The sequence below is a fragment of the Rhinolophus hipposideros genome (genome assembly GCF_964194185.1).
Source record: "Rhinolophus hipposideros genome assembly, chromosome: 4".
Taxonomy (NCBI): Eukaryota; Metazoa; Chordata; class Mammalia; order Chiroptera; family Rhinolophidae; genus Rhinolophus; species Rhinolophus hipposideros.
In genome coordinates, this window is record NC_138050.1 from 63,952,767 (window position 1) to 63,975,316 (window position 22,550).

Genomic DNA, 22,550 nt, shown 5'->3' on the forward strand with positions numbered 1-22,550 from the left:
ACATTGCAAGGTACTTCAAGTCAGAGCCATGGCTTACCCTGAGAGGAATGAGAGAAGCGATTATGAAATCAGAAAGAATTCTAGTTTTATTTCACTTGAAACATTTTCTGTATCCCTATTACTCTTACCTGTGTGATCTTGTTCAAAGTCCAGTTAAAAAAATTAAGTATATGAATTTATAAATACAGCCACTTTCAGTTACAACTTACAACCATCTTTCTGCCCACATAGCTTTGACAAGAGGTTGTGTATGTCTGTATACTTGTAAATACTTAAGGGAGTATGGGCCTGTTTTACATTTGTTAAAAGCAAAACATTCTATACAATAACAATCCAATGAAAAGCTCCGTTTCACTGTTTGGCTATACATTAGTGCTACACTTGAAGTTAAATATTCATTTTTCTGCCCTTTTCCATAAGATCCTTACTAAGGGAAAATATTTTAAGAACACCAACAAAATTTTTCCAATGATTGTTTTAATCCTAATTGCTTTTTAATCTCATCTTGCCTACACTAGATAATGAATTTCAAAATGCAATCACAAATTTATTTCCTCTAATATTACATTTATATTAAGAATCATTTTAAAGAGGGTAGGGTAACAAAGTTATTATTAATAAAAGAACAGCTGGAATTTTGGAGCAATTTCTTTGTTCAAAGTATTATGTTGGGCACCTTAGAATACATGATCTCATTTAATCCTAAAAAAGACTCTAAGAGGTGCATGTTATGCTCTATTTCACAGCTAAAGGAACTGAGGCTTAAAGACCCAAGCATTTCCTCAAAATATATACACTTTAGACATGTGCTGTCCAACATGGTGGCCTGCAGCCACATGTGGCTACTGAGCACTTAAAATATGGCTAGTCTGAATTGGGATGTGCTGTAACTGTAAATTACACACCAGATTTTGAAAATTTAGTATGAAAAAGTAAAATACGTCAATAATTTTTTAATGTTGATTATATATTTTTAGATACAGTAGGTTTAAATAAAAAGCATTATTAAATGAAGCTGGAGAAGTAAAAAGCTACCAGATTCACAGATCTTAGGAAAGCTACAGAGGCCATGAAAATACCCACTTTATTCTAGTTTGAAACTTAATGGAAAAAATAATATACAAAATTTTAGTTTAGCTATTACAGTGCATAGTCGATGAGTTAAGGGGGAGCAATGGGGAAAGGACCTTCCTTGGATCTCGTATGTTCATTAAAAATCCACTTCAGGTAATGCGTTTTTGAGTACCTCCTGAGTACACGTGACTTGGTCCTTGTTCTTAATGAGTAGTCTCACACCTACATGTAACATGATTATGTCTATAATACACTTACAACTATATTTCTGTAAATGTCTTCCAATTTAGGGCCATAGGTAGGATTATGTTGGAGAAAGAAAATGACACTAATCAAAATTATTAGCAATTATTAATTAATTATAAGAACCAGACAAAACTGTAATGTGTAATTAAATAGTCATTAGAAAAATTTGCTAAAACTTTGATGTAAGATAATATATTACACTTCTAATGCTATATGGAAAAATACTCAACTTAAGAGAAAGCAAACATTTTTAAGCCACTTAAGCTACCAGCCATATTTCCAAAACGTATACTGTAGAAGAGAGTTTATATTAGAAAAGAGCTTATCATGCATTAACTTTACATTTGATAGTATACTTAAGTTATAGCTTTGAAGAAACTTGTTTTGTTTGCAAGAATGCCTATTTTTTCTTTCCCCAAAAAAGTTAAACCGCATTCTTTAATGTGAATGGCATATTTGTACCCCTATGTGCTGATATTCTATCAGCCCCACTAAGCTGTTATGATGTCTTCAAATAATTCGATAATCTGCCTTTCAAGTTTCATCTTAATTGCAGAGTTCGTTTTTCTAAAACGCCTTGGCACCATTCAATCTTTCATGAGATGAGAAAGGTCTCTTTCCTCCCGATTTGACATTTTTACAGTAGGTACACGGGTGAGCGATTTTTGCTGTCAAATATTGTAAAGGTAGATTTTGTTGTTGCTGTTGTTGAATCTGAACATGTCTCCACTATACAGGCACAGCCAGCCACCCTCTCCCTAACCCAAACCGACCCACTCCTCACCCTCCCTCCAAGTTTTAAACTTTGTTTCCTTCGGGGCTCTGCCACAAGCGCTACTAACAATATCCAAGAGACAAAAGAGCTGTGCTGTGGTCCACGGGACGCCAAATTTGAGTTGTGACACAAAGCACTAAAATGTGAGATTCCAGATGATGAGGAGGGTGATGCTGGCAAAAAGAAAAATTATCATAAAGCATAAGACCCCAAAGGCAAGTCCCCAGAAAGCTCCCCCCTGCCCACGGCCACCCCAGAGGACGGGGAGGGAGAGCCGGCCCCGGGACGGTGGCTGCGGCTGCACCGCGAACCCCGCTGCCCGCGCGCGCCCCCGGCCCTCTCACCGCTTCACGCGGATGATCTGGTCCCGCATGGGCTTGATGTCCTGGAAGCTCTGCTGGTTGACGAGGCTGTAGACGAGGATGAAGCCCTGGCCGTTCTTGATGTACAGGTCCCGCATGGACGCGAACTGCTCGGTACCCGCCGTGTCCAGGATCTCCAGCACCGACGGCGACGAGTCCACCTCGATCTCCTTGCGGTAGAAGTCCTCGATGGTGGGGTCGTATTTCTCGATGAAGGTGCCGGTCACGAACTGCACGGTCAGGGCGGATTTGCCGACCCCGCCCGAGCCCAGCACCACCACTTTGTACTCGCGCATCGTCCCTCCGCGGCCGCCGCCGCCGCCGCCGCCCGCGACATAGACCTACGCCCGCCGCGCCGAGCTCCCGGACCCTGCCCCGGCGGCCGGCACCGCCGCCTTCCGCGGCCGCCCCCACCTCACAGCCGTCGCGGCCCCCCGGGCGCCGGCGGAAGGAGCGGCGGCCCAAGACATGGACCGATCCCGGCGGCAATGCGGCCCCGCGGGGGCCGGCAGGAACTAAGGGCGAGCAGCGAACGCGAGCCGCCCGAGCCGCCGGAGCCGCCCGAGCCGGCCGAGCCGCGGGCCCGCAGTGCCGCCCGCCAGCCCCGCCCCTCACGCCTCCACGCCCAGCTTCCCTCCTGCGGCCGCCGCCGCCGCCGCTTTCTCCGGCGCCGTAGCGCGCGCCCCAGCCGGCGTTGGAGCCGCAGCGCTGTCGGGGGCGGGGCCCGGCGACCCGGGGCGGGGCCCCGGGGCGCAGCCCCGCCCCTGCTCCCCAGTCGCCTAGGCGACCAGCCTCGCGCGCTCCCGGGAGGCTCTGCGCGGCGCGGAAGCCTCAGCCCGGGCTGGGATAAACAACCACCTTGGCCACCCAACACCACCCCACCCCGCTCTCTGCCAGTCACTGCATCTGAGCATGCGCAGTTTGTCTGCCAGAGCCGGGAACCGCATCAACCTGAGAATCCCACGCTCAGAATTTGGCGGAGACAAGATGTTAAAAGGAGCAGAACGATCTACAGCAATCTCTGGAGTGAGGAGTCAGAAAAAGAGACGGCCAAGGTCCAAGAAGAGGCCTTGACATGAGGGTGTTGCCCGACACCACCCGGCTGTCAGCATTCCTGAGAGCTTTGGTTTTATCTTGCATACACAGAACGAGAAGCTTTGCCTAAGGGTCCGAGCATAAACACAACCAAGTGAAGCTTTGTTTTCAGTGTCAGTCAGGACACTGAGTGAGAGGTGACAGGCCTCTGCAGCGCACTGCTGGAGGCGGTGAAGGCCAGAGACTGTAGAAGCCGGACCCAAGCCGGTGACGTCGCCAGGAGTCCCGCCCACCTCCCCTCCACCCCCGCCCATCTTTACTGCCTGACAGTAGCCGAGCTCTTCCCACGCCCTGTCTGCTATGGGTACTTGGAAAACCGGGAGCGCGGCATCCCGAACCGCAGCAGAGGGCCCGGGGAGAGGTCATAGCAACAGCCCGCTGGGCGGGGTAGGTAGTAGGGAGCTGGGATTCATTCCAGCCAACCAGACCGTGTCTCTGGACCCGATGGTCCCATTCTCGACCAAAGAGAGCCCCTTCATGACCACGTGACACCCACCCACCAGCCAATGGGGAAACACTCTAGTCGCAGGATTAAACCAACACACCTCCTACTGCCTGGGAGGGCTGGGCCTTTGCTCCTGCGCACACTCTGCCAACCAATCGTAGGTGAGCAGAAGAATGACGGCGGCTTGAAGTGAGCCAACCAGAATTCGCGATGTCCTTGCCACCAAGGGCAGATAGTGTGGAGGCAGGAGCAGGGCTGGTGAAGTTTGGTGGGGGACGGGGGTCAGAGATCGAGGGGCCGGTCGCTGAGCCTTATGCAGGCAAGGGAACAAGATGTGTTTCAGACAAAAGTGATGAATTCCGGTTTTAACTTTTGTCTCCGTGGCATTGTGCCTAGATGATGGGCATGCAAATAGTGCTGAGGGATGCATGGGATGAATCGAGGCCACAGCGACTTTTGTCTGTAGGGGAGACGTTCCCCGGTTCCTGAATACTGCAGCCGTTGCACGGGTCCTCCGTGCGTGCCTCTTTACACATTGTTAACAACTCAGTTTTAAAACTTGATCGTTCTGTTAACTCTTCAGCGGTATCTTGGTTACACAGTCCCACCCATAACGTCAAATTGAGGAGAGGTTCTATCCCAAACGTTTCCGGATATTTTGTAGTAACTGGTTATTGGAGTTATGTTCCTTAAACTCTGTCGTTCTCGAACTATTCTACATCCATTCATGACCATCTCACATTCCTTGGGGTTAATACATTTCTGTAGTCCTCTTGTTTGATGATGGCGCACCTCTTTACCCTTCCTCTTCTCCAGAAGATCATCATGTCGAGAGGGTTTGGGTCTGAGATCCTTGAAAAAACCAGGTGTTCTTGTACCATCTTTTCCGTCAATTATCAGACGACTACAAAGACGTACGCAGAGTTAGCAGTGTCCCCCAGCTTTGTTGCTCCATTATGTTAGAACGGATTACTTACGTTTTCATTATCTTGCTATAGTACAACACATACCAAGTTTGTTTTTAAATAATGGAGGGCAAGTGTCCTGTCAAAATATGCCGTAAAATGTAATTCAATCATGATTTCTTGGTTACATATCATCAAAAAAGGAGAGGTATCTGAGCTGCCAGAACTAGCAGTGAAGGCAATTTGCAAAAGAATTAATACTCAGAGGAATGTTTTAAGACAATTGAAACCAAAGAGGATCTGATATCTCATTCTAAACTAGTAATGTGAATACATGAATTAAAATGAAGAGAACTCGCATAGATAGGAAGTGAAACTTCATATCTGAGCTCTCTTGGCAGGGATGTTTCAAGAGAATGTTATAGATGGACACAGTGTTCGCCTAGCTTTTTAGAAGCCTCACATTTTGTATAAAACTTGTACCCTTATTTGTGGTTACTTTCGCTTAGTAACAGCTACGCTTCTTTCAGAGGAAAGACAGACTGTCTCTTTTAAGATCCAAATTGTGTGTGGTGATAAGAACTTCCTAGCTTGTTGGGGGGATCAATAGAGCCAAGAAGCATCAGACTTTCTCTTTGTATAGACCATTACCACATGTGTAGTACCTTGCATTAAGTGGAGCTGGAAAATCATTCACTTTGCAGGGAATAAAGGGCCAGTGAATTTTTTTTTTTAAATAGAACTTTGCACTGGGCTTGTGGGTCCAGAATGTAACCTCAAGCAACTGTTTTCATTTCCTAAGTCTTTAGAAGTTGAGAAGCTCTGGATGGAGTGTATTTGATAGATGGAGTGTATTTGCGTGTCACACACACGTGCACACACACACACACACACAATAGTGATTTGGCTCCCTAGTCACTCTACTTAGCCAATAGAGAATGAGAGGGCCTTTTGGCATTTCTGAGACTATTTTCCTAGACCTTTCATCAATGCCGACTTTCTTGATGAGAACTATAGAGACTAGGCCTTGGGGTAATTACACCTCATTTATATGTCTCATATTGATAAGCCTCGATTTTCATTCTCAATGCTGCCATAAAGGTAGATTTTTAATCATGAAGAGGGAAAAGAAACATGCGTAGGAGCATATTTTCTCACATATTGTGGATGGTGGTACTTGATTTGAGGCTATATGTGAAATGCTGTTTGAAGAATTAGCTGCTGTAAGAAAGGATATCAGAATGTGTAGAGACTTTTGAAGATTTGGGTGGAAGTTTGGTCTCCTGATCTCTTACTCATTCCCAGCATGAACTATCTATTCTGACAGTGATTTTAGAGATAAAAAACTATGTCTCCATTCATTTGTTTATGAGAAAGACAAAATAAAAATGAGATAAAGTGAAATAGAATTTTTCCTAAGAGCTGTATATCTGTATGATAGTGAAAACTTAACCCTGTACACTGACACTTCAGGGTCTCTTTAGCTTCAGAAGTGCATTGCTGGGAGATAAAAAAGAAAGAAAGAAAAACTTTATTTCTCTTCTCCCCAGTGAATCTGAGAGTTATCTCACTTATGCCCAGATACCCTCAACTGTCACACTTGTGTTACCATGGAAACCCAGCTCCTTTCTTTGCTTCTGTGAAAGATGTTGGTAAAGGTGGAATGAAATATACCGTGTTCTGGGATGTTCTGATGACAGCAAGAAGCAAGAATGCAAAGAATTTAATATAAACAAATTAGTAAAGGATGTTTGTAATATGACCAGTAATGCTTGGCTATAAGATCGTGATTCCTATTGCTTCCTATTAAAGCCTACATATCTCTGATTAACTGTAAAGAGGAAGGACAATTAAGTACATTTAGCACCTATGAAATAATGTTGGCAATTATAAAGAGAGCAGAAGACATTTTCTTGGCCACTGAGGTTGCTAATTCAGTCCAGAAACCCAAGTATACATGAAGAGTGGAAAGCAAGGGGCAAAATAAATATGCTTCCATTTTGAAAATATGATACGTCTCAGCACTTTTGCTAAGAAAAAGAATTAGAAAACAGAAATTAAGTGAGGATGTAAACAAGTGAATGAAAGAACCCTTTTGCTGCGAAATGTTTCAGTAGGCGATTTTAAGCAGAAAAAAATTTCTGAAGGAAAAAGTTTAATGATTAAAATATTAAGAGAGAAAAGGCCAGGAGGCTCTTAAGACCTTAAAGGTTCTGAGGAAACTGGAGCTTTAGTGTGGTTCATTTAACATAGCAGAAGAGCAGACACAATGTTGCTTGCATATCGAGCAATTTCCCTTTCTTTTTGCCAAAAAACAAAGAAAAAAAAGAAAAATCCGATGAATCAAGATACATCGTTAATGGCAGTGCTTCACCTCGTCCATGGTTAGTCCAAAAGTAGGCATATGACTCAGTTTTTGCCATTGGAACGGGAAGAAGGCAGCTGGGGATCGGGGATTTCTGGGATTCTGACAAGAGTGAGTAGCTGTCTCAGTTTTTTTATGTTACCTGCCTTGCTTTCTGCTTTGTACTTTGAAATATGAGAATGTGGCTATCATCTTTGGGCTGTAAAGCCTTATGGCTGAGGTTGAAAACAAACAAGCTTTGAATGGTTAAGGAGAAGGATGGGAAGCACCTAGATCTTGGCTGACAATATTGAACTGTCAAACCAATACTAGAAATGCCCACCTTTGGACTATGGCTAAGTAAATAGCTAGTGTCTTTTGATTTAAGCCCTTTAGTTTAAGTCCATTAGGTTTTTTTGCATTTTGCTGTCAGATACCTCCAACTGTTACAGAAAATGTGAGAGATTCAAGACAAAATGGTGTTTAAAAAATCAGCAAGCATTTGTGAGCGCTTTCATTCTACTAATATCCTGAGTGGTATTTCAAAGACATAATATTTATTGAACACTTACTATGTATGTTATTGTAGGCTCTGAGGATACAACAAAATACGTCTTGCCAAAAGTGCTTGCATTCTAACAGGAGATATAGATAATGTAAATATAAGAGGCAGACATTAAGCAATTGATTACACATTTATATTATGTAATAACAGGTATAATTAATGCTAATTGGGGAAAATCAGAGCTTACAAGGGTGTATGATAAAAATATAAATAAAATATTACAGACCCAGAGATACAGATACTAAACTGTTGGTTATTAGATGGGAGAGGGTTTGACGGATAGGGGAGAAGGTGAAGGGATTAGAAAGCATAAATTGGTAGTCAGAAAAAAGTCACAGGGATGTAAAACACAGTATGGGGAATATAATCATTATATTGTAAAGATCATGTAGGGTGCCAGATAGGTACTGGACTTATCAGGGGAATCACTTCATAGACTGCGTTGATGCCTAACCACTGTGCTGTACACCTGAAGCTGAAGTAGAATAATATTTAATGTAAACTATAATTAAATATATATATTTTTTTCTATTCTATTGAATATATATACTCCATTATTCTATTGAATGTATATTCAATATTCATGGGAGTAAAGTACAGCATAGGGAATATAGTCAGTGGTATAGTAACAGTTATGTATGATGTCAGAGGGGTAGTAGACTGGGAGGGGGGGTTATCACTTTGTGAGGGGTGTAAATATCTAATCATTAGGTTGTTTCGTACCTGAAACTAAATAAAATAAAATAAATAAAACCCCTAAAAAAATACAAAATATATAACTAAATAACTGAATAAAATTGCAAAAACTTACCAAATAGATAATAATATCATGTATAGTTTATATGTGAATTCCTAGAGGTCAAGAGATACAGGGAGTAAATGGGAGTGGCTTTAGTGAAGGAAAACTGTCTAAAGGAAATTAACGTGAAGCTATGTTTTGAACGAAGTGGCCAAAGAATAGACTTAATGGGGCAGAAGGGAGTACTCCAGATATAAGGAACCAAATGAGCAAAGGAAGAAGGTAGGAATGAAGTAAGAGTGAAAAGGGAAATGCAAAAATCACTTCATTCTTTAATTCCTTCTAGCAATGCCATTCTATGGAAAAAAGAACTATGAGGGGAAAAATCAGAAACTAGAAGTCTCAAAGAAAGATTATAAAAGGTATAACAACGTTGGGAAAATAATAGAGAAGAAAAAGTAAAGTTCAAGGGTACATTTGAAATTAAGGCATTATTCAAAATAATGAATAATTTGTAATTTGGGCATCATGTGAAAATTGTCATAGAATTAATTATGGGCTTGAGGGCCTCAAGAAGGAGGGATTCAAACTTTCATAAACAGAAGTTGGAAGAAAAATGGAGAGAAGCAAAAAAGGAGACAGGCAGGAACAAATTTTTTGCTTATGGTTATTTTTGCATGGTCACTATTTTTGACATGCATTATGTAAGAATGAATAGAATTTGATTGAAAAGAAAAATTTCAATAGAACAGTAATATGTAAAGGTAATCTTTTTGGTAAATATGTAGTTTAAAATGTTTTCCCTAGAATACCTTTTTAAACCTTGCCATAGAAAAATATTTTCAGTAAAAAGCTATAAGGAATAATAAGTTAACAGATTAGTGACACATTTTGGAAATAAAATAGATGTGCCAAATATAATAGTATAGCAATGATAATAAATACATGTAATAAAAATCAGAAATTTGTCAGACATTTTGTGGTTTCTGGCCAAATGTGGTTGTAGTAGTTTTCTTAATGCTATTTTCTGTACAAATATAAGAATAGTTTTGAAAAATTAAGCTACAGTAGGCATATAAACATATCTTGACATTATGAATAATAATGTAAGTAATATTTACAGTGCTTTACCCTTCCCAAAGCCCTTTTCCACATAGCCACGAAGCTTCTTGTTTTTTAATAAAATTTTGAAAAATATTTAGGAGCAACTATATAAATATGTGATATGAAGATGCTGATATAGCATTATTACTGCTCCTTCCTCCAAGATCACTGAAATATTATAGAGGGTGAAATACCCTCAAATGAAGAAAACTATGAGAAAACCTGAGTAGTGAGGGTTTGTTTATTTGTTTGTTTTGAATTGTTTAGTAAAGGAACAGGGAGAATAGGGTAGCAGTGGTTTAGGCCTCAGGCAATAAGCAGCCAGCCATGCTGTGGGGGAATAAAATAGGAAAATAACTGTTGAAAATCTGCTTGTGCTTCACACTCTCCATTGCCTTGGGGAAATCAATGCCAGCCCCTATACGTGTGGTGACTCTGAGCTCTGCTCCACATGGACACGAGGAAAACCAGGGCTGCACAGAAGCCCTGTGCTTGTCAGGAGCCAAGAAACTCCTTAGGACCTGACCATCTTAAGACTGTTGCACACCCATACCTCCTGCTTTGACTTCCCTGGGCTGGTGAGTTACAACATAAAGCTTGTTCCTCCTCGGTTCTCTCTGGGGAAGTAGAAGGTAATCTTTAAGGAGTGATTGGCTATAATTTTGGGGATTTTGGGAATTTCCATTCCAGAGCTCATTTACTCTCACCCCCTGAGCCACGTGGCATGACTCAGAATGGGATGTAGTAAGGTGATCAATCATCCTTGTTTATCTGGGTCTGTCCTGGTTTTAGTCCAGGAGAAACACACAGAAAACCCCTCGTCCTAGTGGGTTTCCTTAGGCCTATCCTCATACACATTTCCAGAGAAAAACGAATATACATACCAAGATATTTTGAGAGGTACAATGATTTCAAAAGACAAAAAATATAGTAGGTTATAGATTCCATCAGAAGCATAAATATAATGGCCCCCAAATTTTAAATTGGCCTAATAAACATATTTAAAAAGATAAGGGATAGCGTTAGCCATATGAAAACAAAGAAACCAAAAGTAACCAAGTGGACATATTACAAATGAAATATGTAAGAGTTGAAATAAAGAACAAGAGAGAGAGGATAAGATAACAGAAGAGACACACACACGACGATCAGATTGTGGTCATCTCCCAGAAGGAAGAGGAAAGTTCAAAGAAATATTAGGTTGGTGCAAAAGTAATTGTGGTTTTTGCAATTATTTTTAACCATTTAAACTGCAATTACTTTTGCACCAATCTAACAGAAACAGGAAAAGCCAAGAGATATGGGGAACAGAAGTAGAAATGGCAGAATACAGGTAATTGGAATCCTCAAAAGAGTTAGAAAAATAAATGACTTCTTAGAGAAATGATAGTGTTAAATTTCCTATAAATGAGTGGATGGATGATTGAATAAATACAAGACCTCAAATAAAAGGGTCCACGGAGTAGCAAAGACCCTTGATACTCACACAGAAAACTCACACAAACTATAGGGAAATTTGGGATATCCAAGACAAAGAGAAAATTCTAAAAACTTACATACATTATGAAAAGCATGAATAGACATTTCTGTTGAGAAAATGAAACATGTGGCCAATTAACATATGAAGAAATGTTCAATATCATTACTGGTCAAAGAAAGTCAATTAGATACCATTTTATACCAGTTTGATGGCAAAATTAAAAGAAGTGTTTAATACATATCTTTTGAAAGACTGAAAGGAATATATAATTTGTTTATCTACAAATTATAACCCTTACCACAAATTTGAAAAGATCAAAATAAAATAGAATATCAAAAACTCCAAAAATCAAAAGAGAATAAAGAAGATGGCTGTGTTACAAAAAAGGCAACTTCTTACAACTCGAATCATGCTGTTTGGTTTCTAACATAAACATTCAAAGACTAATTCTACCATCTACTACGTGCAAGGCACTATGCTAGGAATAAATGGTGACTTCCTCCTCATCATACGTATATATAAACCATCCCTAACGTTAAAGATTAGGCTTTGCTTTGAAAAAGTGGCTAACAAAAGTATAGGTACAGGATTATTTAGGATGCATTTCCACACATGGTCTGTTATTCTCTAACATCTTTTCTGGTTTATGCTTTGGTTGTGCACTTCACAATTCTTGTCACACTTCCGTGGTTGACCTGATGACTGAGCTAGAACATAATTTTCCAAGGTAACTTTTTCCCACTTGATGTAAGGGCAACTGCTAGCTTCCTCCTGGGGGTTACAACATTCTATCTTTTTACACAGTAGGGGAAATATTCTTTTGTCAGAGATTAATCAATCCATCTAGATTTGAGTACTAGAGATAGAATTTACCTCTTACTGCTTATGCCCCTCAGTGTACCCCTGAGCCGGCTTCTGTAACATCAATAGCACATAATTGCACTGTGCGTGAAACATTTTGGGAACTCAAAATGTTTGCAAACAAATGATTGATTGAGCAGACTATAACTTTGCGTCCAAAAATCCTGTTTTTAACACACAAAGAAGATGAAAACAAGGGAGAAGAATGGGGATTTTCTCAACATCAAGGAAACGGAGATAGAAATGTTTCTCCCAACGTGGGATCCCCAAAGAAACTTGCAGCTCAAAAAGAGTAGGCCTACAATAGGCAACGGAGGTGTCAGTCTCTGGGCTTGGACTTTAGACGTGCCAGGAAGGATTTGAAAAATCAGCTTTTATCAAGTGACTGCTGTCTGAAATGCTACACTTACAGTTTTGATCTTTTGATGTTAAAGCTTTTTTCCAATAACAATGTAAGTGGGAGACATGCAGCTAAATTGCAGTATCATTGTATCAACTTCGGTGCATTCAGTTATGTTTATCTGGCAGGAAAAGAAAACAAGGAAAATAAATTAGAAGAAAAGAAGTTAAATTAGGGCATAAGTCACGGCATGAATGAATACGTGCTTAGCATAGGCCATGGGAATCCATTTATTTTGTGTCATATACTAATTTTTTTTAACACTAAGGTTAATCTCTTCATATGGTATAACATGAACACCACCAGCCTTCACAATTACTATATTGTTAAATTTGATTCAAATACTCTCTTATTTTCAAAATTAGAATTTTCCAAGCTTTGGCGCTGTGTCCCTCATGTGAACCCATCAATTTCTCTTCTGCTTCTCACACTATTGTGTTCAACAATGGTTTGGGACACATTGGGGAAGACAGAATCACAGTGGAAGGCTCATCCAATTGTTCTTCTCAGCAGACAGCCAGTTATTTTGTCAAGGAAAGTTATTCAGCCTACTCTCCAGGGTTATCTCCTCAAAACTCAGCTTCGTGCTTTCACAGAGCAGTATATTCTTTTGTCATTATTACCCTAGTTAATGCTTCTCACACAACTGCACAAAATATTAGCACTTAATAATTAACCACATTCAATGGATGTACTAGTTGAAAAAGAGAAATCGTGTTTACTTAGTCAAAGTGCTACCTCTGCAATGGCCCTGATGGCAAAATTGATTCCAGTCTAGGTTTGAATGAGAGAAGCTGAGGGAGACATTTCAAGGATGCTAAGTCTTTTCATTTTCCTTGGAGTACCAGGTAGCTGAACAAAGTTAAACTCTAATGCAAGTTGCCTTCATTCCATTCTGTTGAGGCCTGGTCTCTAGTATTTATAGGTTTTTTTAAATAAATATTTTGGCTATTTCCCATGCAAACTAATGTTATTTCAAATAAAAAGATTCTATAGCATATGTAAATTCTCTAAGAAATATTAATCTGTTGACATAATTAGATTATATCAACAACAGTCAGGTCCCAGACTGAAGTTGAATAAGTCAGTTTTGCACTGGACACTACACCCTGACAAAGTGACAGGAGATGAAATGGGCAATTTATGGTGGTGTGAGGTTCTGATGAAGGTGCTCCAATGAAGCAATCCACGCAAAATAACTGAGAGAGGAGACCAATCAATAGCGTATGTTACTAAGATTTTTATACTAAAATTATAGTTTCGAAGGACTCAATGCTGTCTGTACATGCGGCCTGTGGACTGTCTTAAGCCTGGTGTTTTTCTCTCTGATGGGATAGGGCTGGAACTGAACCTCAGTAAGATGTTTAACCATGGCTTAGTGAGTCATGGTGCCTGGGAGCAGGGCTTTATATAACACTCATCAAACCCTGCCTCTGCAAAAGGAGAAACAGAAAACACTAAGTCGTTCAGGTCAGTAGCTCTTCAGCTAGATATCTATCATCTACCTGATTTTTTTTTTTTTTTTTTTGTGTGTGTGTGTGTGTGTGTGTGTGTGTTTAACTCGGTTTCAGAAAGGACTGAAGTACATTTCATAAATACATATAAGATAACCTTAAATAAAAATTAACTATAGTGATACATTTTCTGATTGCAAGAATCAAAAGAGATCTTTCCAAGAACCTTAACATTATTTGTTCAACAAAACAAAACAAAACAGAACACCTATATTTCACACTGGAGTACGTCTATGTAAAAGCTTTCATTATGGCATTCGAGCTTTGTCTTGCTTTCTGTGTGTGTATGTGTGTGTGTAGGTGTGCCTGTGGGGAACGGGGTATGCCCACATCCCACTAAAATCTCACTAATTCAGAATCTGGGGGGACAGAGAAGTGTGTATATGTTTATTTCCTCTAGAAAATTCTGACATGGCTCCATGTTGAAAATTAATTTGACAATATTAGTTCTATATTTTCTGAAGTAAGAATCATACTTTAAGTGATCTCAAAAATTGCTACTGAGGATATTGAATAACTAGATTACCTACTCCAAATTCAAAACCTAGTTTAAATTTCACCTCCCTATGTGTCCCTTAAACCAGAAATAATCTCTCTTTCTGTCCATATTCCTCAGGCTTTCCATACTTTTTTTCTTATTTGTACTATAATTTTTCTTGTATTATATTTATTTTATTTCTATCTGTCCTTTTAGCTAGTATGTGGATTCATGGACGTTTGCGGCAGGAGAGAGAAGGGTGCAGAAGCTACAATTTTTTCTCCATCTTTCTAATCCCTGTAATGCTTTGGCCAGTCAGTAATATGTATGCAATAAAATGTTGATTGAATCGCAGTAAATATGAAATATTAAATGGTATGAAAATTATGATCAAGTTCCAAATTATCAAATTATTTATTATCCTTGCTATTAAAAGATATTTCTCCTCTCATAGTATTTAATATCAATGGTGTTTTTTTAACTTTAAACTCTAAACTAGGTAAAAATCAGAACAGTAGGAATTTTTAAACAATATAATTCTATAAAGAGCAATAACATAGGCTTAATTCAAAGAACCACAACTGGGTCATATCCTTTAGGTAATCATTTGTTAATTTTCTAACCAAATTCTAGTACTAAAACACAAACTCTGTATCTGACAAAATAGTGCAAAAACAGAAAAGCTCCCTATCTCATCGCATGTAAATGTAGCCTGAAAAGGAATCACATCAAATTCTGTTTCGACCAAAAGCAGCCAGTAAGAAAATAAACAAGTAGAAAACAAATCACCAAGGCAAATGGGTTTTAAAAGATATGTGTTATCATTGTTTTATAAAAACTTAAACCTTTGATATAGTTTTGTCTGTGTCCCCTTAAAATTTCAGGAGCTTTTCTTTTTGCCTAGAAATCAAGGATGCCTGCATGGCAGTACTTAGAAAAACTGTCTAGGGAAACATTTGTTGTTTTTAATCTTTTTATTAAAAGCCCTCTTTTTCTTTCCCTCCTGAGGTCTAGTGTAGATAGGACGGGAAAGCTTAGAGATGGTAGGGGGGCCAAAAACTCCATGGAGGCTTAGGCAAGAATAGCCAGATGACAGCAGACAGGGTAGAGAGTAATGAATGCATTTCCTCCTTGTGAGTCCACAGTGGGTGCGTTGGTTGGGAGCCCTTAGCATGCGTCTCATGAATCACACAATCTGATCTTCTGTACAGAATTTTTCAGAGGCACAGCTGAGTGTGCTAAAATGGGATTACTATCTACTCAGAAAATGCTTCTGTGTGCCCATATGCCCAATTTATTTCCAAATGTATTTGGGAAAAATAGAAAATAGAGTTCCTTGGTACTGGAGAGAGATAGTAAAAATGCATGTGGCCATTTTAGATTCATGTACAGGTTCCTTTGACAATGCTTGCTCAAGTCAGGCTCCTAAGGACCCCGAGATGTAGCAGGTGAGTTCTCTGGTCATAGCTCATTGGCACATCATGTCTAGCTCAGAGACCAGTCAGATTTGCTTCCTCCAAGGAATTGAGAATTGGAATACAGAAAGGTAGGCAGTTGAACTAGGAAGTGATGGAAAGTTGCACGAGAAGGCCTTTTTTGGGCTCCATACAAATAAATCAAAAGAGAATGCCAATCTACAGAGAAAAGCCAAAGAATGAGGCAGACTCTCATAGAGAGGCAGAGAAAAGTAGTGATGGCCCATTTAATTCCTGAGAGCTTTCCTGCTTGTGAGGAATCTAGTCATATTTTCTGCCACTGCCGTGTGAGGTGCCTCTCCCATTAGAACTTTATAGTAAATTTTCCTGTATTTTAAGTTAATATCACTGGGTTTCTATTGCTTAAATCCAGAAGATTCCTGACAAAGACCAGGTTATTCCATTAGGATATATTCCCTTAAGCCTCTGTTAGATTAACATTGGAAATGAACAGCATTCTGCTGTCAATTTGTCAGCATTAATTATATGTTATGGCCCAAGCATTGTTCAGAACCTAACTGCATATAGCTTGTGACAAAGACTTTTGGAGCTGCTTCATGATGGTTAGTTAGGGAGTCCTGCTATACTCCCTGGAAGATAGAGCATATCCTTTCTGTAAAGATGGTGATATTGTCTCTCATCTTGTTATTATTTGCATTAATAACAAAATGCAATACAAACGCTCCAGGCAATAGCCAGGTCATGCAACTCGATGCCTGGGATGCATCTTATCTTACAAACACAGACATAGAGCCCGGGTCCAGCCCTCCAAGAGTGGATAGTCCAGGAGGATTGGAGTATTTCTTGCAGCTATTCCTATAGAAGGACGTGTTTTACTTCTATTTACAATGTGTTGTTGTGTAGGTAATGTGCTTATCTTTTGGAGGAACTGAAAAGTAATATGAAATCATCTAGTTGCTCTCTGTAAGACAGCACCTGGCTTACCCAGAAAATAGTGTCATTTTCCATGCGTACAGGGAATTCCTTATTGTCCTACCTGCAGTGAAGGGGCAGGTAGGGCTTCTGGATTGTAGCTGAGGAAACGTGTAAACTGGCCATCATCACTAAAATAGTTTTATATTTATCTTTTAAATTAATTTGGAAATGAAACGCTTAGACCATACAATTCACCATCTAAATATGGACAATTTTGAGAGTGAAAATGAGTGCTATAAATAATAAAGTTAGGATACAAAGCCAAAATTGGGGCTGCCACAGGCAAACATGATGATGGTTACCCTTCTCTTGGGGTTTGTAGTCACAGTTTCTGAGGGACGTATGTACTGAGAAGCCCAAAGTTCCTTGGCATTTTTTCTTTTTAATAAAACGTTCTAATTATATGCTCAGTTGAAACTAGACAAGACCTTGTATAGTAGCTGAATAAATAGTGATTGCGCTAGACAAATCTCTTAGTGGAGAATGTCGTCGTTGTACAGGTACAGAAAGGCCACAGGTATATGCGTATAAAAAGGTTGACCAATAGAGGGGGCAATTAGATTCAGTCTCCTAATTTTAATATAGTCATATGGGAAACAATGATTAATAATAATCAAGCTAACAGTACGATTTGTTTTATTTATTTTATCTTCACAATTGTCATGGTTTCTGAATGAATCAAATTTTAGCTGCCACTCTGGAGACTTGCCCACAATCCCACCACTAAGCAGCAGCTGTCTAAACTGGGGATTCTCTGGGGCATTAGTCTCCTCACCTTTAAAAGTGAGTGGATTGTATAAGCCCAAAGTTCCTTTCAGCTCCCAACAGTCCTCAATCACTGATATAGACATCTAAGAATTTTACCTTTTTTGGAGATGATTTGATTATTTTGATCCAGGCCAATCCTTAATACAAAATAGACTGTGTATGTCCATGAAAGAATATTGTAAATATGTTTTGTATACGTATGCTTAGTATGAAGGTAATCTGTGCATTTATAAAGTCATATTGGCAGCATGGTGTAGCATCAAGCACTTGGACTATACTCCAGCCATTTATTTTCTCTGCGAATTTGCGAAACTTAAACTTTATCATCCTGAATCTGCTGAGTGCCTTCAACTGTAGAATGGGAATAAGAACAGCTACTTTTTAGTGATGTATGAGGTGTTTTTTTTTTTAATTAAAATTTATTGGGGTAACAATGGTTAGTAAAGTTACATAGGTTTCAAGTGCACAATTCTGTAATACATCATCTAAATATCATATTGTGTGTTTAACCCCCCCAGAGTTAGTTCTCCTTCCATTACCACATACCCCCACCCTCCTTCTACTATATTCCCTTGCCCCTTACTCTCTGGTAACCACTGAAGAGGTTTAAATGATGTATCGTATGTAGTATAGCTAGATAAATAGATGTATAAAATCAATAAATGCTGTCCTCCTATTAGAATGTTAGTGTCATTATTGAATATTTACATCATAAATGTGGGCTTCCAGTGGACTCCTCTATTTCCAATATTGGCTTTTATTGTTACAGGCAGTAATTACAATAGATAAAAGCACTTCCATAATTTTGTGCATTCTCAGAGGCCAACATACCTGGGCCTAAATACCTTCTCTCACTTTCTCAATATATGACCTTGGAAAGGTTACTTAGGCTCACAGAGTCTTTGTTTTCTCATCTGCAAACAATGAATGTGTAATGTATATAAATCACATGGCACAAGTCCTAGTTTGTAGTCAATGATGTGCACTACTATTGCTATTATTATAGTTCAGATAATATTGGAGAATAGAAGTCAAGGTCTCCATTTAAAGTGGGGAACAGAGATGTTTCCATAACAACTTTATATAGTGCATGTAGACTACGAAAGTGTCTATAAGTGAAGACTGGCAGTTGAGACAACAAACGAATGGATAGTTCATCAGCACTGTGTTGTTCCCGCTGAGCAGAATCTCATTCATTGTCATTGTTGAGCCGTCTATCATGGACTGGCCGCAGGATATGACTCCTAAGAATCCTAACAGCTTCAGATTTATGGTAGGGTTGCAGATACATCTTCCCATACAGGGCTCCTGGCAGGGAAATCAAAAGCTTGGATTGATGAACTCTACAGTGTTAAGTCTGCTCTTAATCATTTTCCTGATGAAGCAGAACAGTTTGATTATAATAAACCAATTTTGCCTGAGCCCTATTTGCTTCTCTTGTAAACATTATTTTGGAGGAACCCACCTTACAGTTTGTTGATAAGACATCTAGCATGGAGTATCAACGATCCCATTTAGAAATTTGTAGCTGTGATATTAATGAGGACAGATAACACGGACGATGATGCTGCTGATGATTCATCTAATGTGCATCAGAAACAGAATTGACAACTTGATTTTACCTGCATCGTGTCAATCAATCCTAATTAAAAAACAAAACAAAACATATGGCTTAGACAAGTGTCAAAAGTATCATTGCTTAGTAAAGATTCTGAATTATCTGGTGCTAAGGGATAATTCTAAAGTTTACTATCTGATTCATTTTGAGGAGAAGGATCCAGACTTAGTACATTTTTCGCCAACTTCTAATCCCCAATTCATGGATTTGGCAGTTCCGACAGGTTCTTGGTTTTATCCTAATTCTCCACCTGCCTGAGGTGGAAACTATGTAGATGTTAAAACTCCAACCTGATCCCTTCAACTAATAAAAAACAACAACAACAAAACAAACAAACAAACAAAAAACTCCAACCTGCCTCCATTGCCCAGGATCTGGATTTATATCAGGGTCCAATGGCCTATGGATAGCCGGAATCTCAATTCCTTTTTTCTACTCTAGGTTTGAATTTCTTCTCTTTTTGTATCCAGTTGTTTCTCATTCCACCCTCCAATTTTGGCTTTCATGTAATTTATATATTTTATCCAACATTTATAAATATTTGGAATGGGACCAAGGGTGCATCAGTTTAGTCTCCAGATTTTGGTATAAATGAGGATTTGACTTCTCCTGCTCTTCAAATCTCCACGAATAGCACATCTAATGTTTGTCATGAACAGAACTGGCATGTGGAAACGAAAACCAGGATATAAAATCTCAGAGCCCATTACAATATAAAAGATTGGGAAAACGAAACAAAACAACAATAAAAAGTCTTCTACTCTTAAATATTTAATATCTGAAATAAAAGCCACAAACCTTAAAAATTGGCAGGGAGACTGCAAATATTAAACTTTGGGGAGTAACTGGGATTATTTGTTCTACTAGGAATAGTCACAAAAGGTCAGGTAATATTTGTGGAGTATTCAAAATAATACTTGTGGAGTGTTCAGTTTTGAGTGGGAATGTGGTCACCCCAAGGCATCAATGCAACCCTCCCAAAACATGCATGAAATGAGGACAGCCATGTATGCTTACCCTTGCAGTGTAAGGGTTCCCACAGGGTTCTAGATTTCCCAAGTTCTATAGTCTTCAAGCAAGGTTTTTATTTGGTGTCCTTCATTCTAATACCGGATACCTTAACTGTGTTTTCCAACAAAATGCAAATTGATGTGAAAACATTCTGTTTCTTTAAACATAAACACATTCCTGTGGGTTTTTCCCATTTCCGTTTTCCCTGCAGGCATGGTTGGCTGGTTCTCTGGGGCTCAGTGACCATCTGACAGGGACTGTGCTGTGACAGGGACTGATGAGGCTGGAGCAGCAGGATGTGCACAGACTAACAACATTCTTTTCCTTTTCTTTTTTTGCCTTTTGGCATTTAAAAAGAGTCAGATTACATTGTGAATAAATATGTATTGAAAGGTTATTAAAGTAAGTGAGCCCTGCTTTGCCAACCACATACATTCGCAGGCTTCCTAGAAGAAAGCTAGCTGAGGATTATTTCAGGATGGCGGGAATAGCATCATAAGAGTCAGGCCTCTGCTGCCTCTAACAGAACGGAGAGAAGCGACTGTGCTAAACCAAGGTTAGTCTTTCCCAAACTTATACTGCCCGCTTCCTCTTAGCCCTCAGCGCGACCTTGTCATAAGGCAAGTTAGGAAACAACCCAAGTTCATCAATAGGTGAGTGGATTAACTGAATGTGGTATATCCACACAATGGAATATTAGTCAGCCATGAAAAGGAAAGAAATTCTGACACACGCCCCAAGCTGGGTGAACTTTGAGGACATTATGCTAAGTGAAATAAGCCAAACACAAAAGGACAAATATTGTGTGATTCCACTTATATGAAATATCTAGAATGGGCAGATTCATAGACGTAGAAAATAGAGTAGAGGGGTTACCAGGGTTTAGGAGAAGGAGGGAATAGGGAGTTATTGTTTAATGGGTACACAGATGCTGTTTGGAGTATGAAAAAAATGTGGAGATGGATAATGGCGATGGTTGCACAACACTTTGAATGTAATTACTGTCCCTGAACTATACACGTACAAATAGTTAACATGGCAAGTGTCATGCCCACATCCAAAGGCAAGTTAAGGGGACTGGAAAGATGGAGTAGCCATACTTTTCTCTATTACTCTAAATACAGCTGCAAACTCTGGACATGATATATAAAACATAAGAAGACTCTGAAAGGTCAACAAGAGGGCAACTGAGAGGGGTCTTGAGACCCAAGGAATGACACAGCTGTGAGTTCCCTGGGTTTTCTTTTTGCCTCATATATCTCAAACTGGGTGCTGGGGAAATCAGGAGTCTGGTGGCAACCAACAGTTGCCACCAAAAAAAAAAAAAAAGCCACTAAGAAAAGCCAGTTTGACATAGAAGATGATGGTGCCAAATTTGGGGGCAGGGCAGGGGCTGGAACTGACAATAGGTTTACTGCATTCCTAGGCCTAGGGAGTCGCCCCCGGGATTGTAGTAGCTGCAAAACTTGCTGGAAGGTTCTCAGACACCATCAACTGCCCTGAACTACCCCCTCACTCAACAATACAAAGCTTTTGCTTTAATCTAAGTGTATTCAAAATGTTACCTCTTTACTTATTTTTAATCTTCCCAGAAAGTTTTCAAAGACTGGTTTGATACCCTGTGTAGTGAGGAACTGCTTGACTATTGTAGCACAAAACAATGCATATAAAGACCTAGCAACCCAGGTAATTGTATCCAAGGTAAAAATGCTCCCTGGAGAGAATTTGTACCCAGAACTGCCAGCATTCCCTTACTTTTAAAGAAGAACCTAAACCCAAGAATTCCTATAATTCAAACTGTTATTCCCCGGTAAAAATTATTTAACTTTTAATCCTGTGAGAAGAACAAAGTTCAATACAAGAAAGGACCCCAGGTGTATGAATAATAGGGTAGAGAGTGAGGTAAGGGCTGGAGGTTGAACCTCATTTGTGTCCCTCCTATCTTTGTTGCACTGGGCAAATAACTGAACTCTTCTCTCTTTTCTCATCTGTAAAATGGGAATGGCAATAATAACGGGGGGGGGGGCAGTTAGCTTGGTTGGAGCGTGGGGCTGATAACACCAAGGTTGCCGGTTCATCCCTGCGTGGGCCACTGTGAGCTTCGCCCTCTTTAAAAACAAACAAAAACAAACATACAAACAAAAAAAATCCAAATAGGTTTAAAATAATAATAATAATCATCATAATAATAAAGTTTCTTCTAAAGATAAAAAAAAGTCATTAGTTGCTTACAGCCCCCATTATAAATGACCTTATAAACTTAGTAAGCAAGGACTCTTTATGTTTAGAATATTCAAGTAAAACCTAGTGTGCTGCCTTGTATACACTGGCCAAAGTACTGTCAAGTGCTGAACA

The 22,550-nt window shown here is 39.5% G+C and overlaps 1 protein-coding gene across 1 annotated transcript in view; it reads right to left on the bottom strand.

Moving 5' to 3' along the window:
• Positions 1 to 3,002, bottom strand: part of RAP2A (RAP2A, member of RAS oncogene family) — a 37,499-nt gene extending 34,497 nt beyond the window's left edge. The window contains exon 1 of the mRNA XM_081045642.1: positions 2,440 to 3,002. Coding sequence (XP_080901768.1) covers positions 2,440 to 2,753 — 314 coding nt within the window. The 5' untranslated portion in view covers positions 2,754 to 3,002. The remainder of the gene's footprint in view (positions 1 to 2,439) is intronic.
• Between the last annotated feature and the right edge of the window lie 19,548 nt (positions 3,003 to 22,550).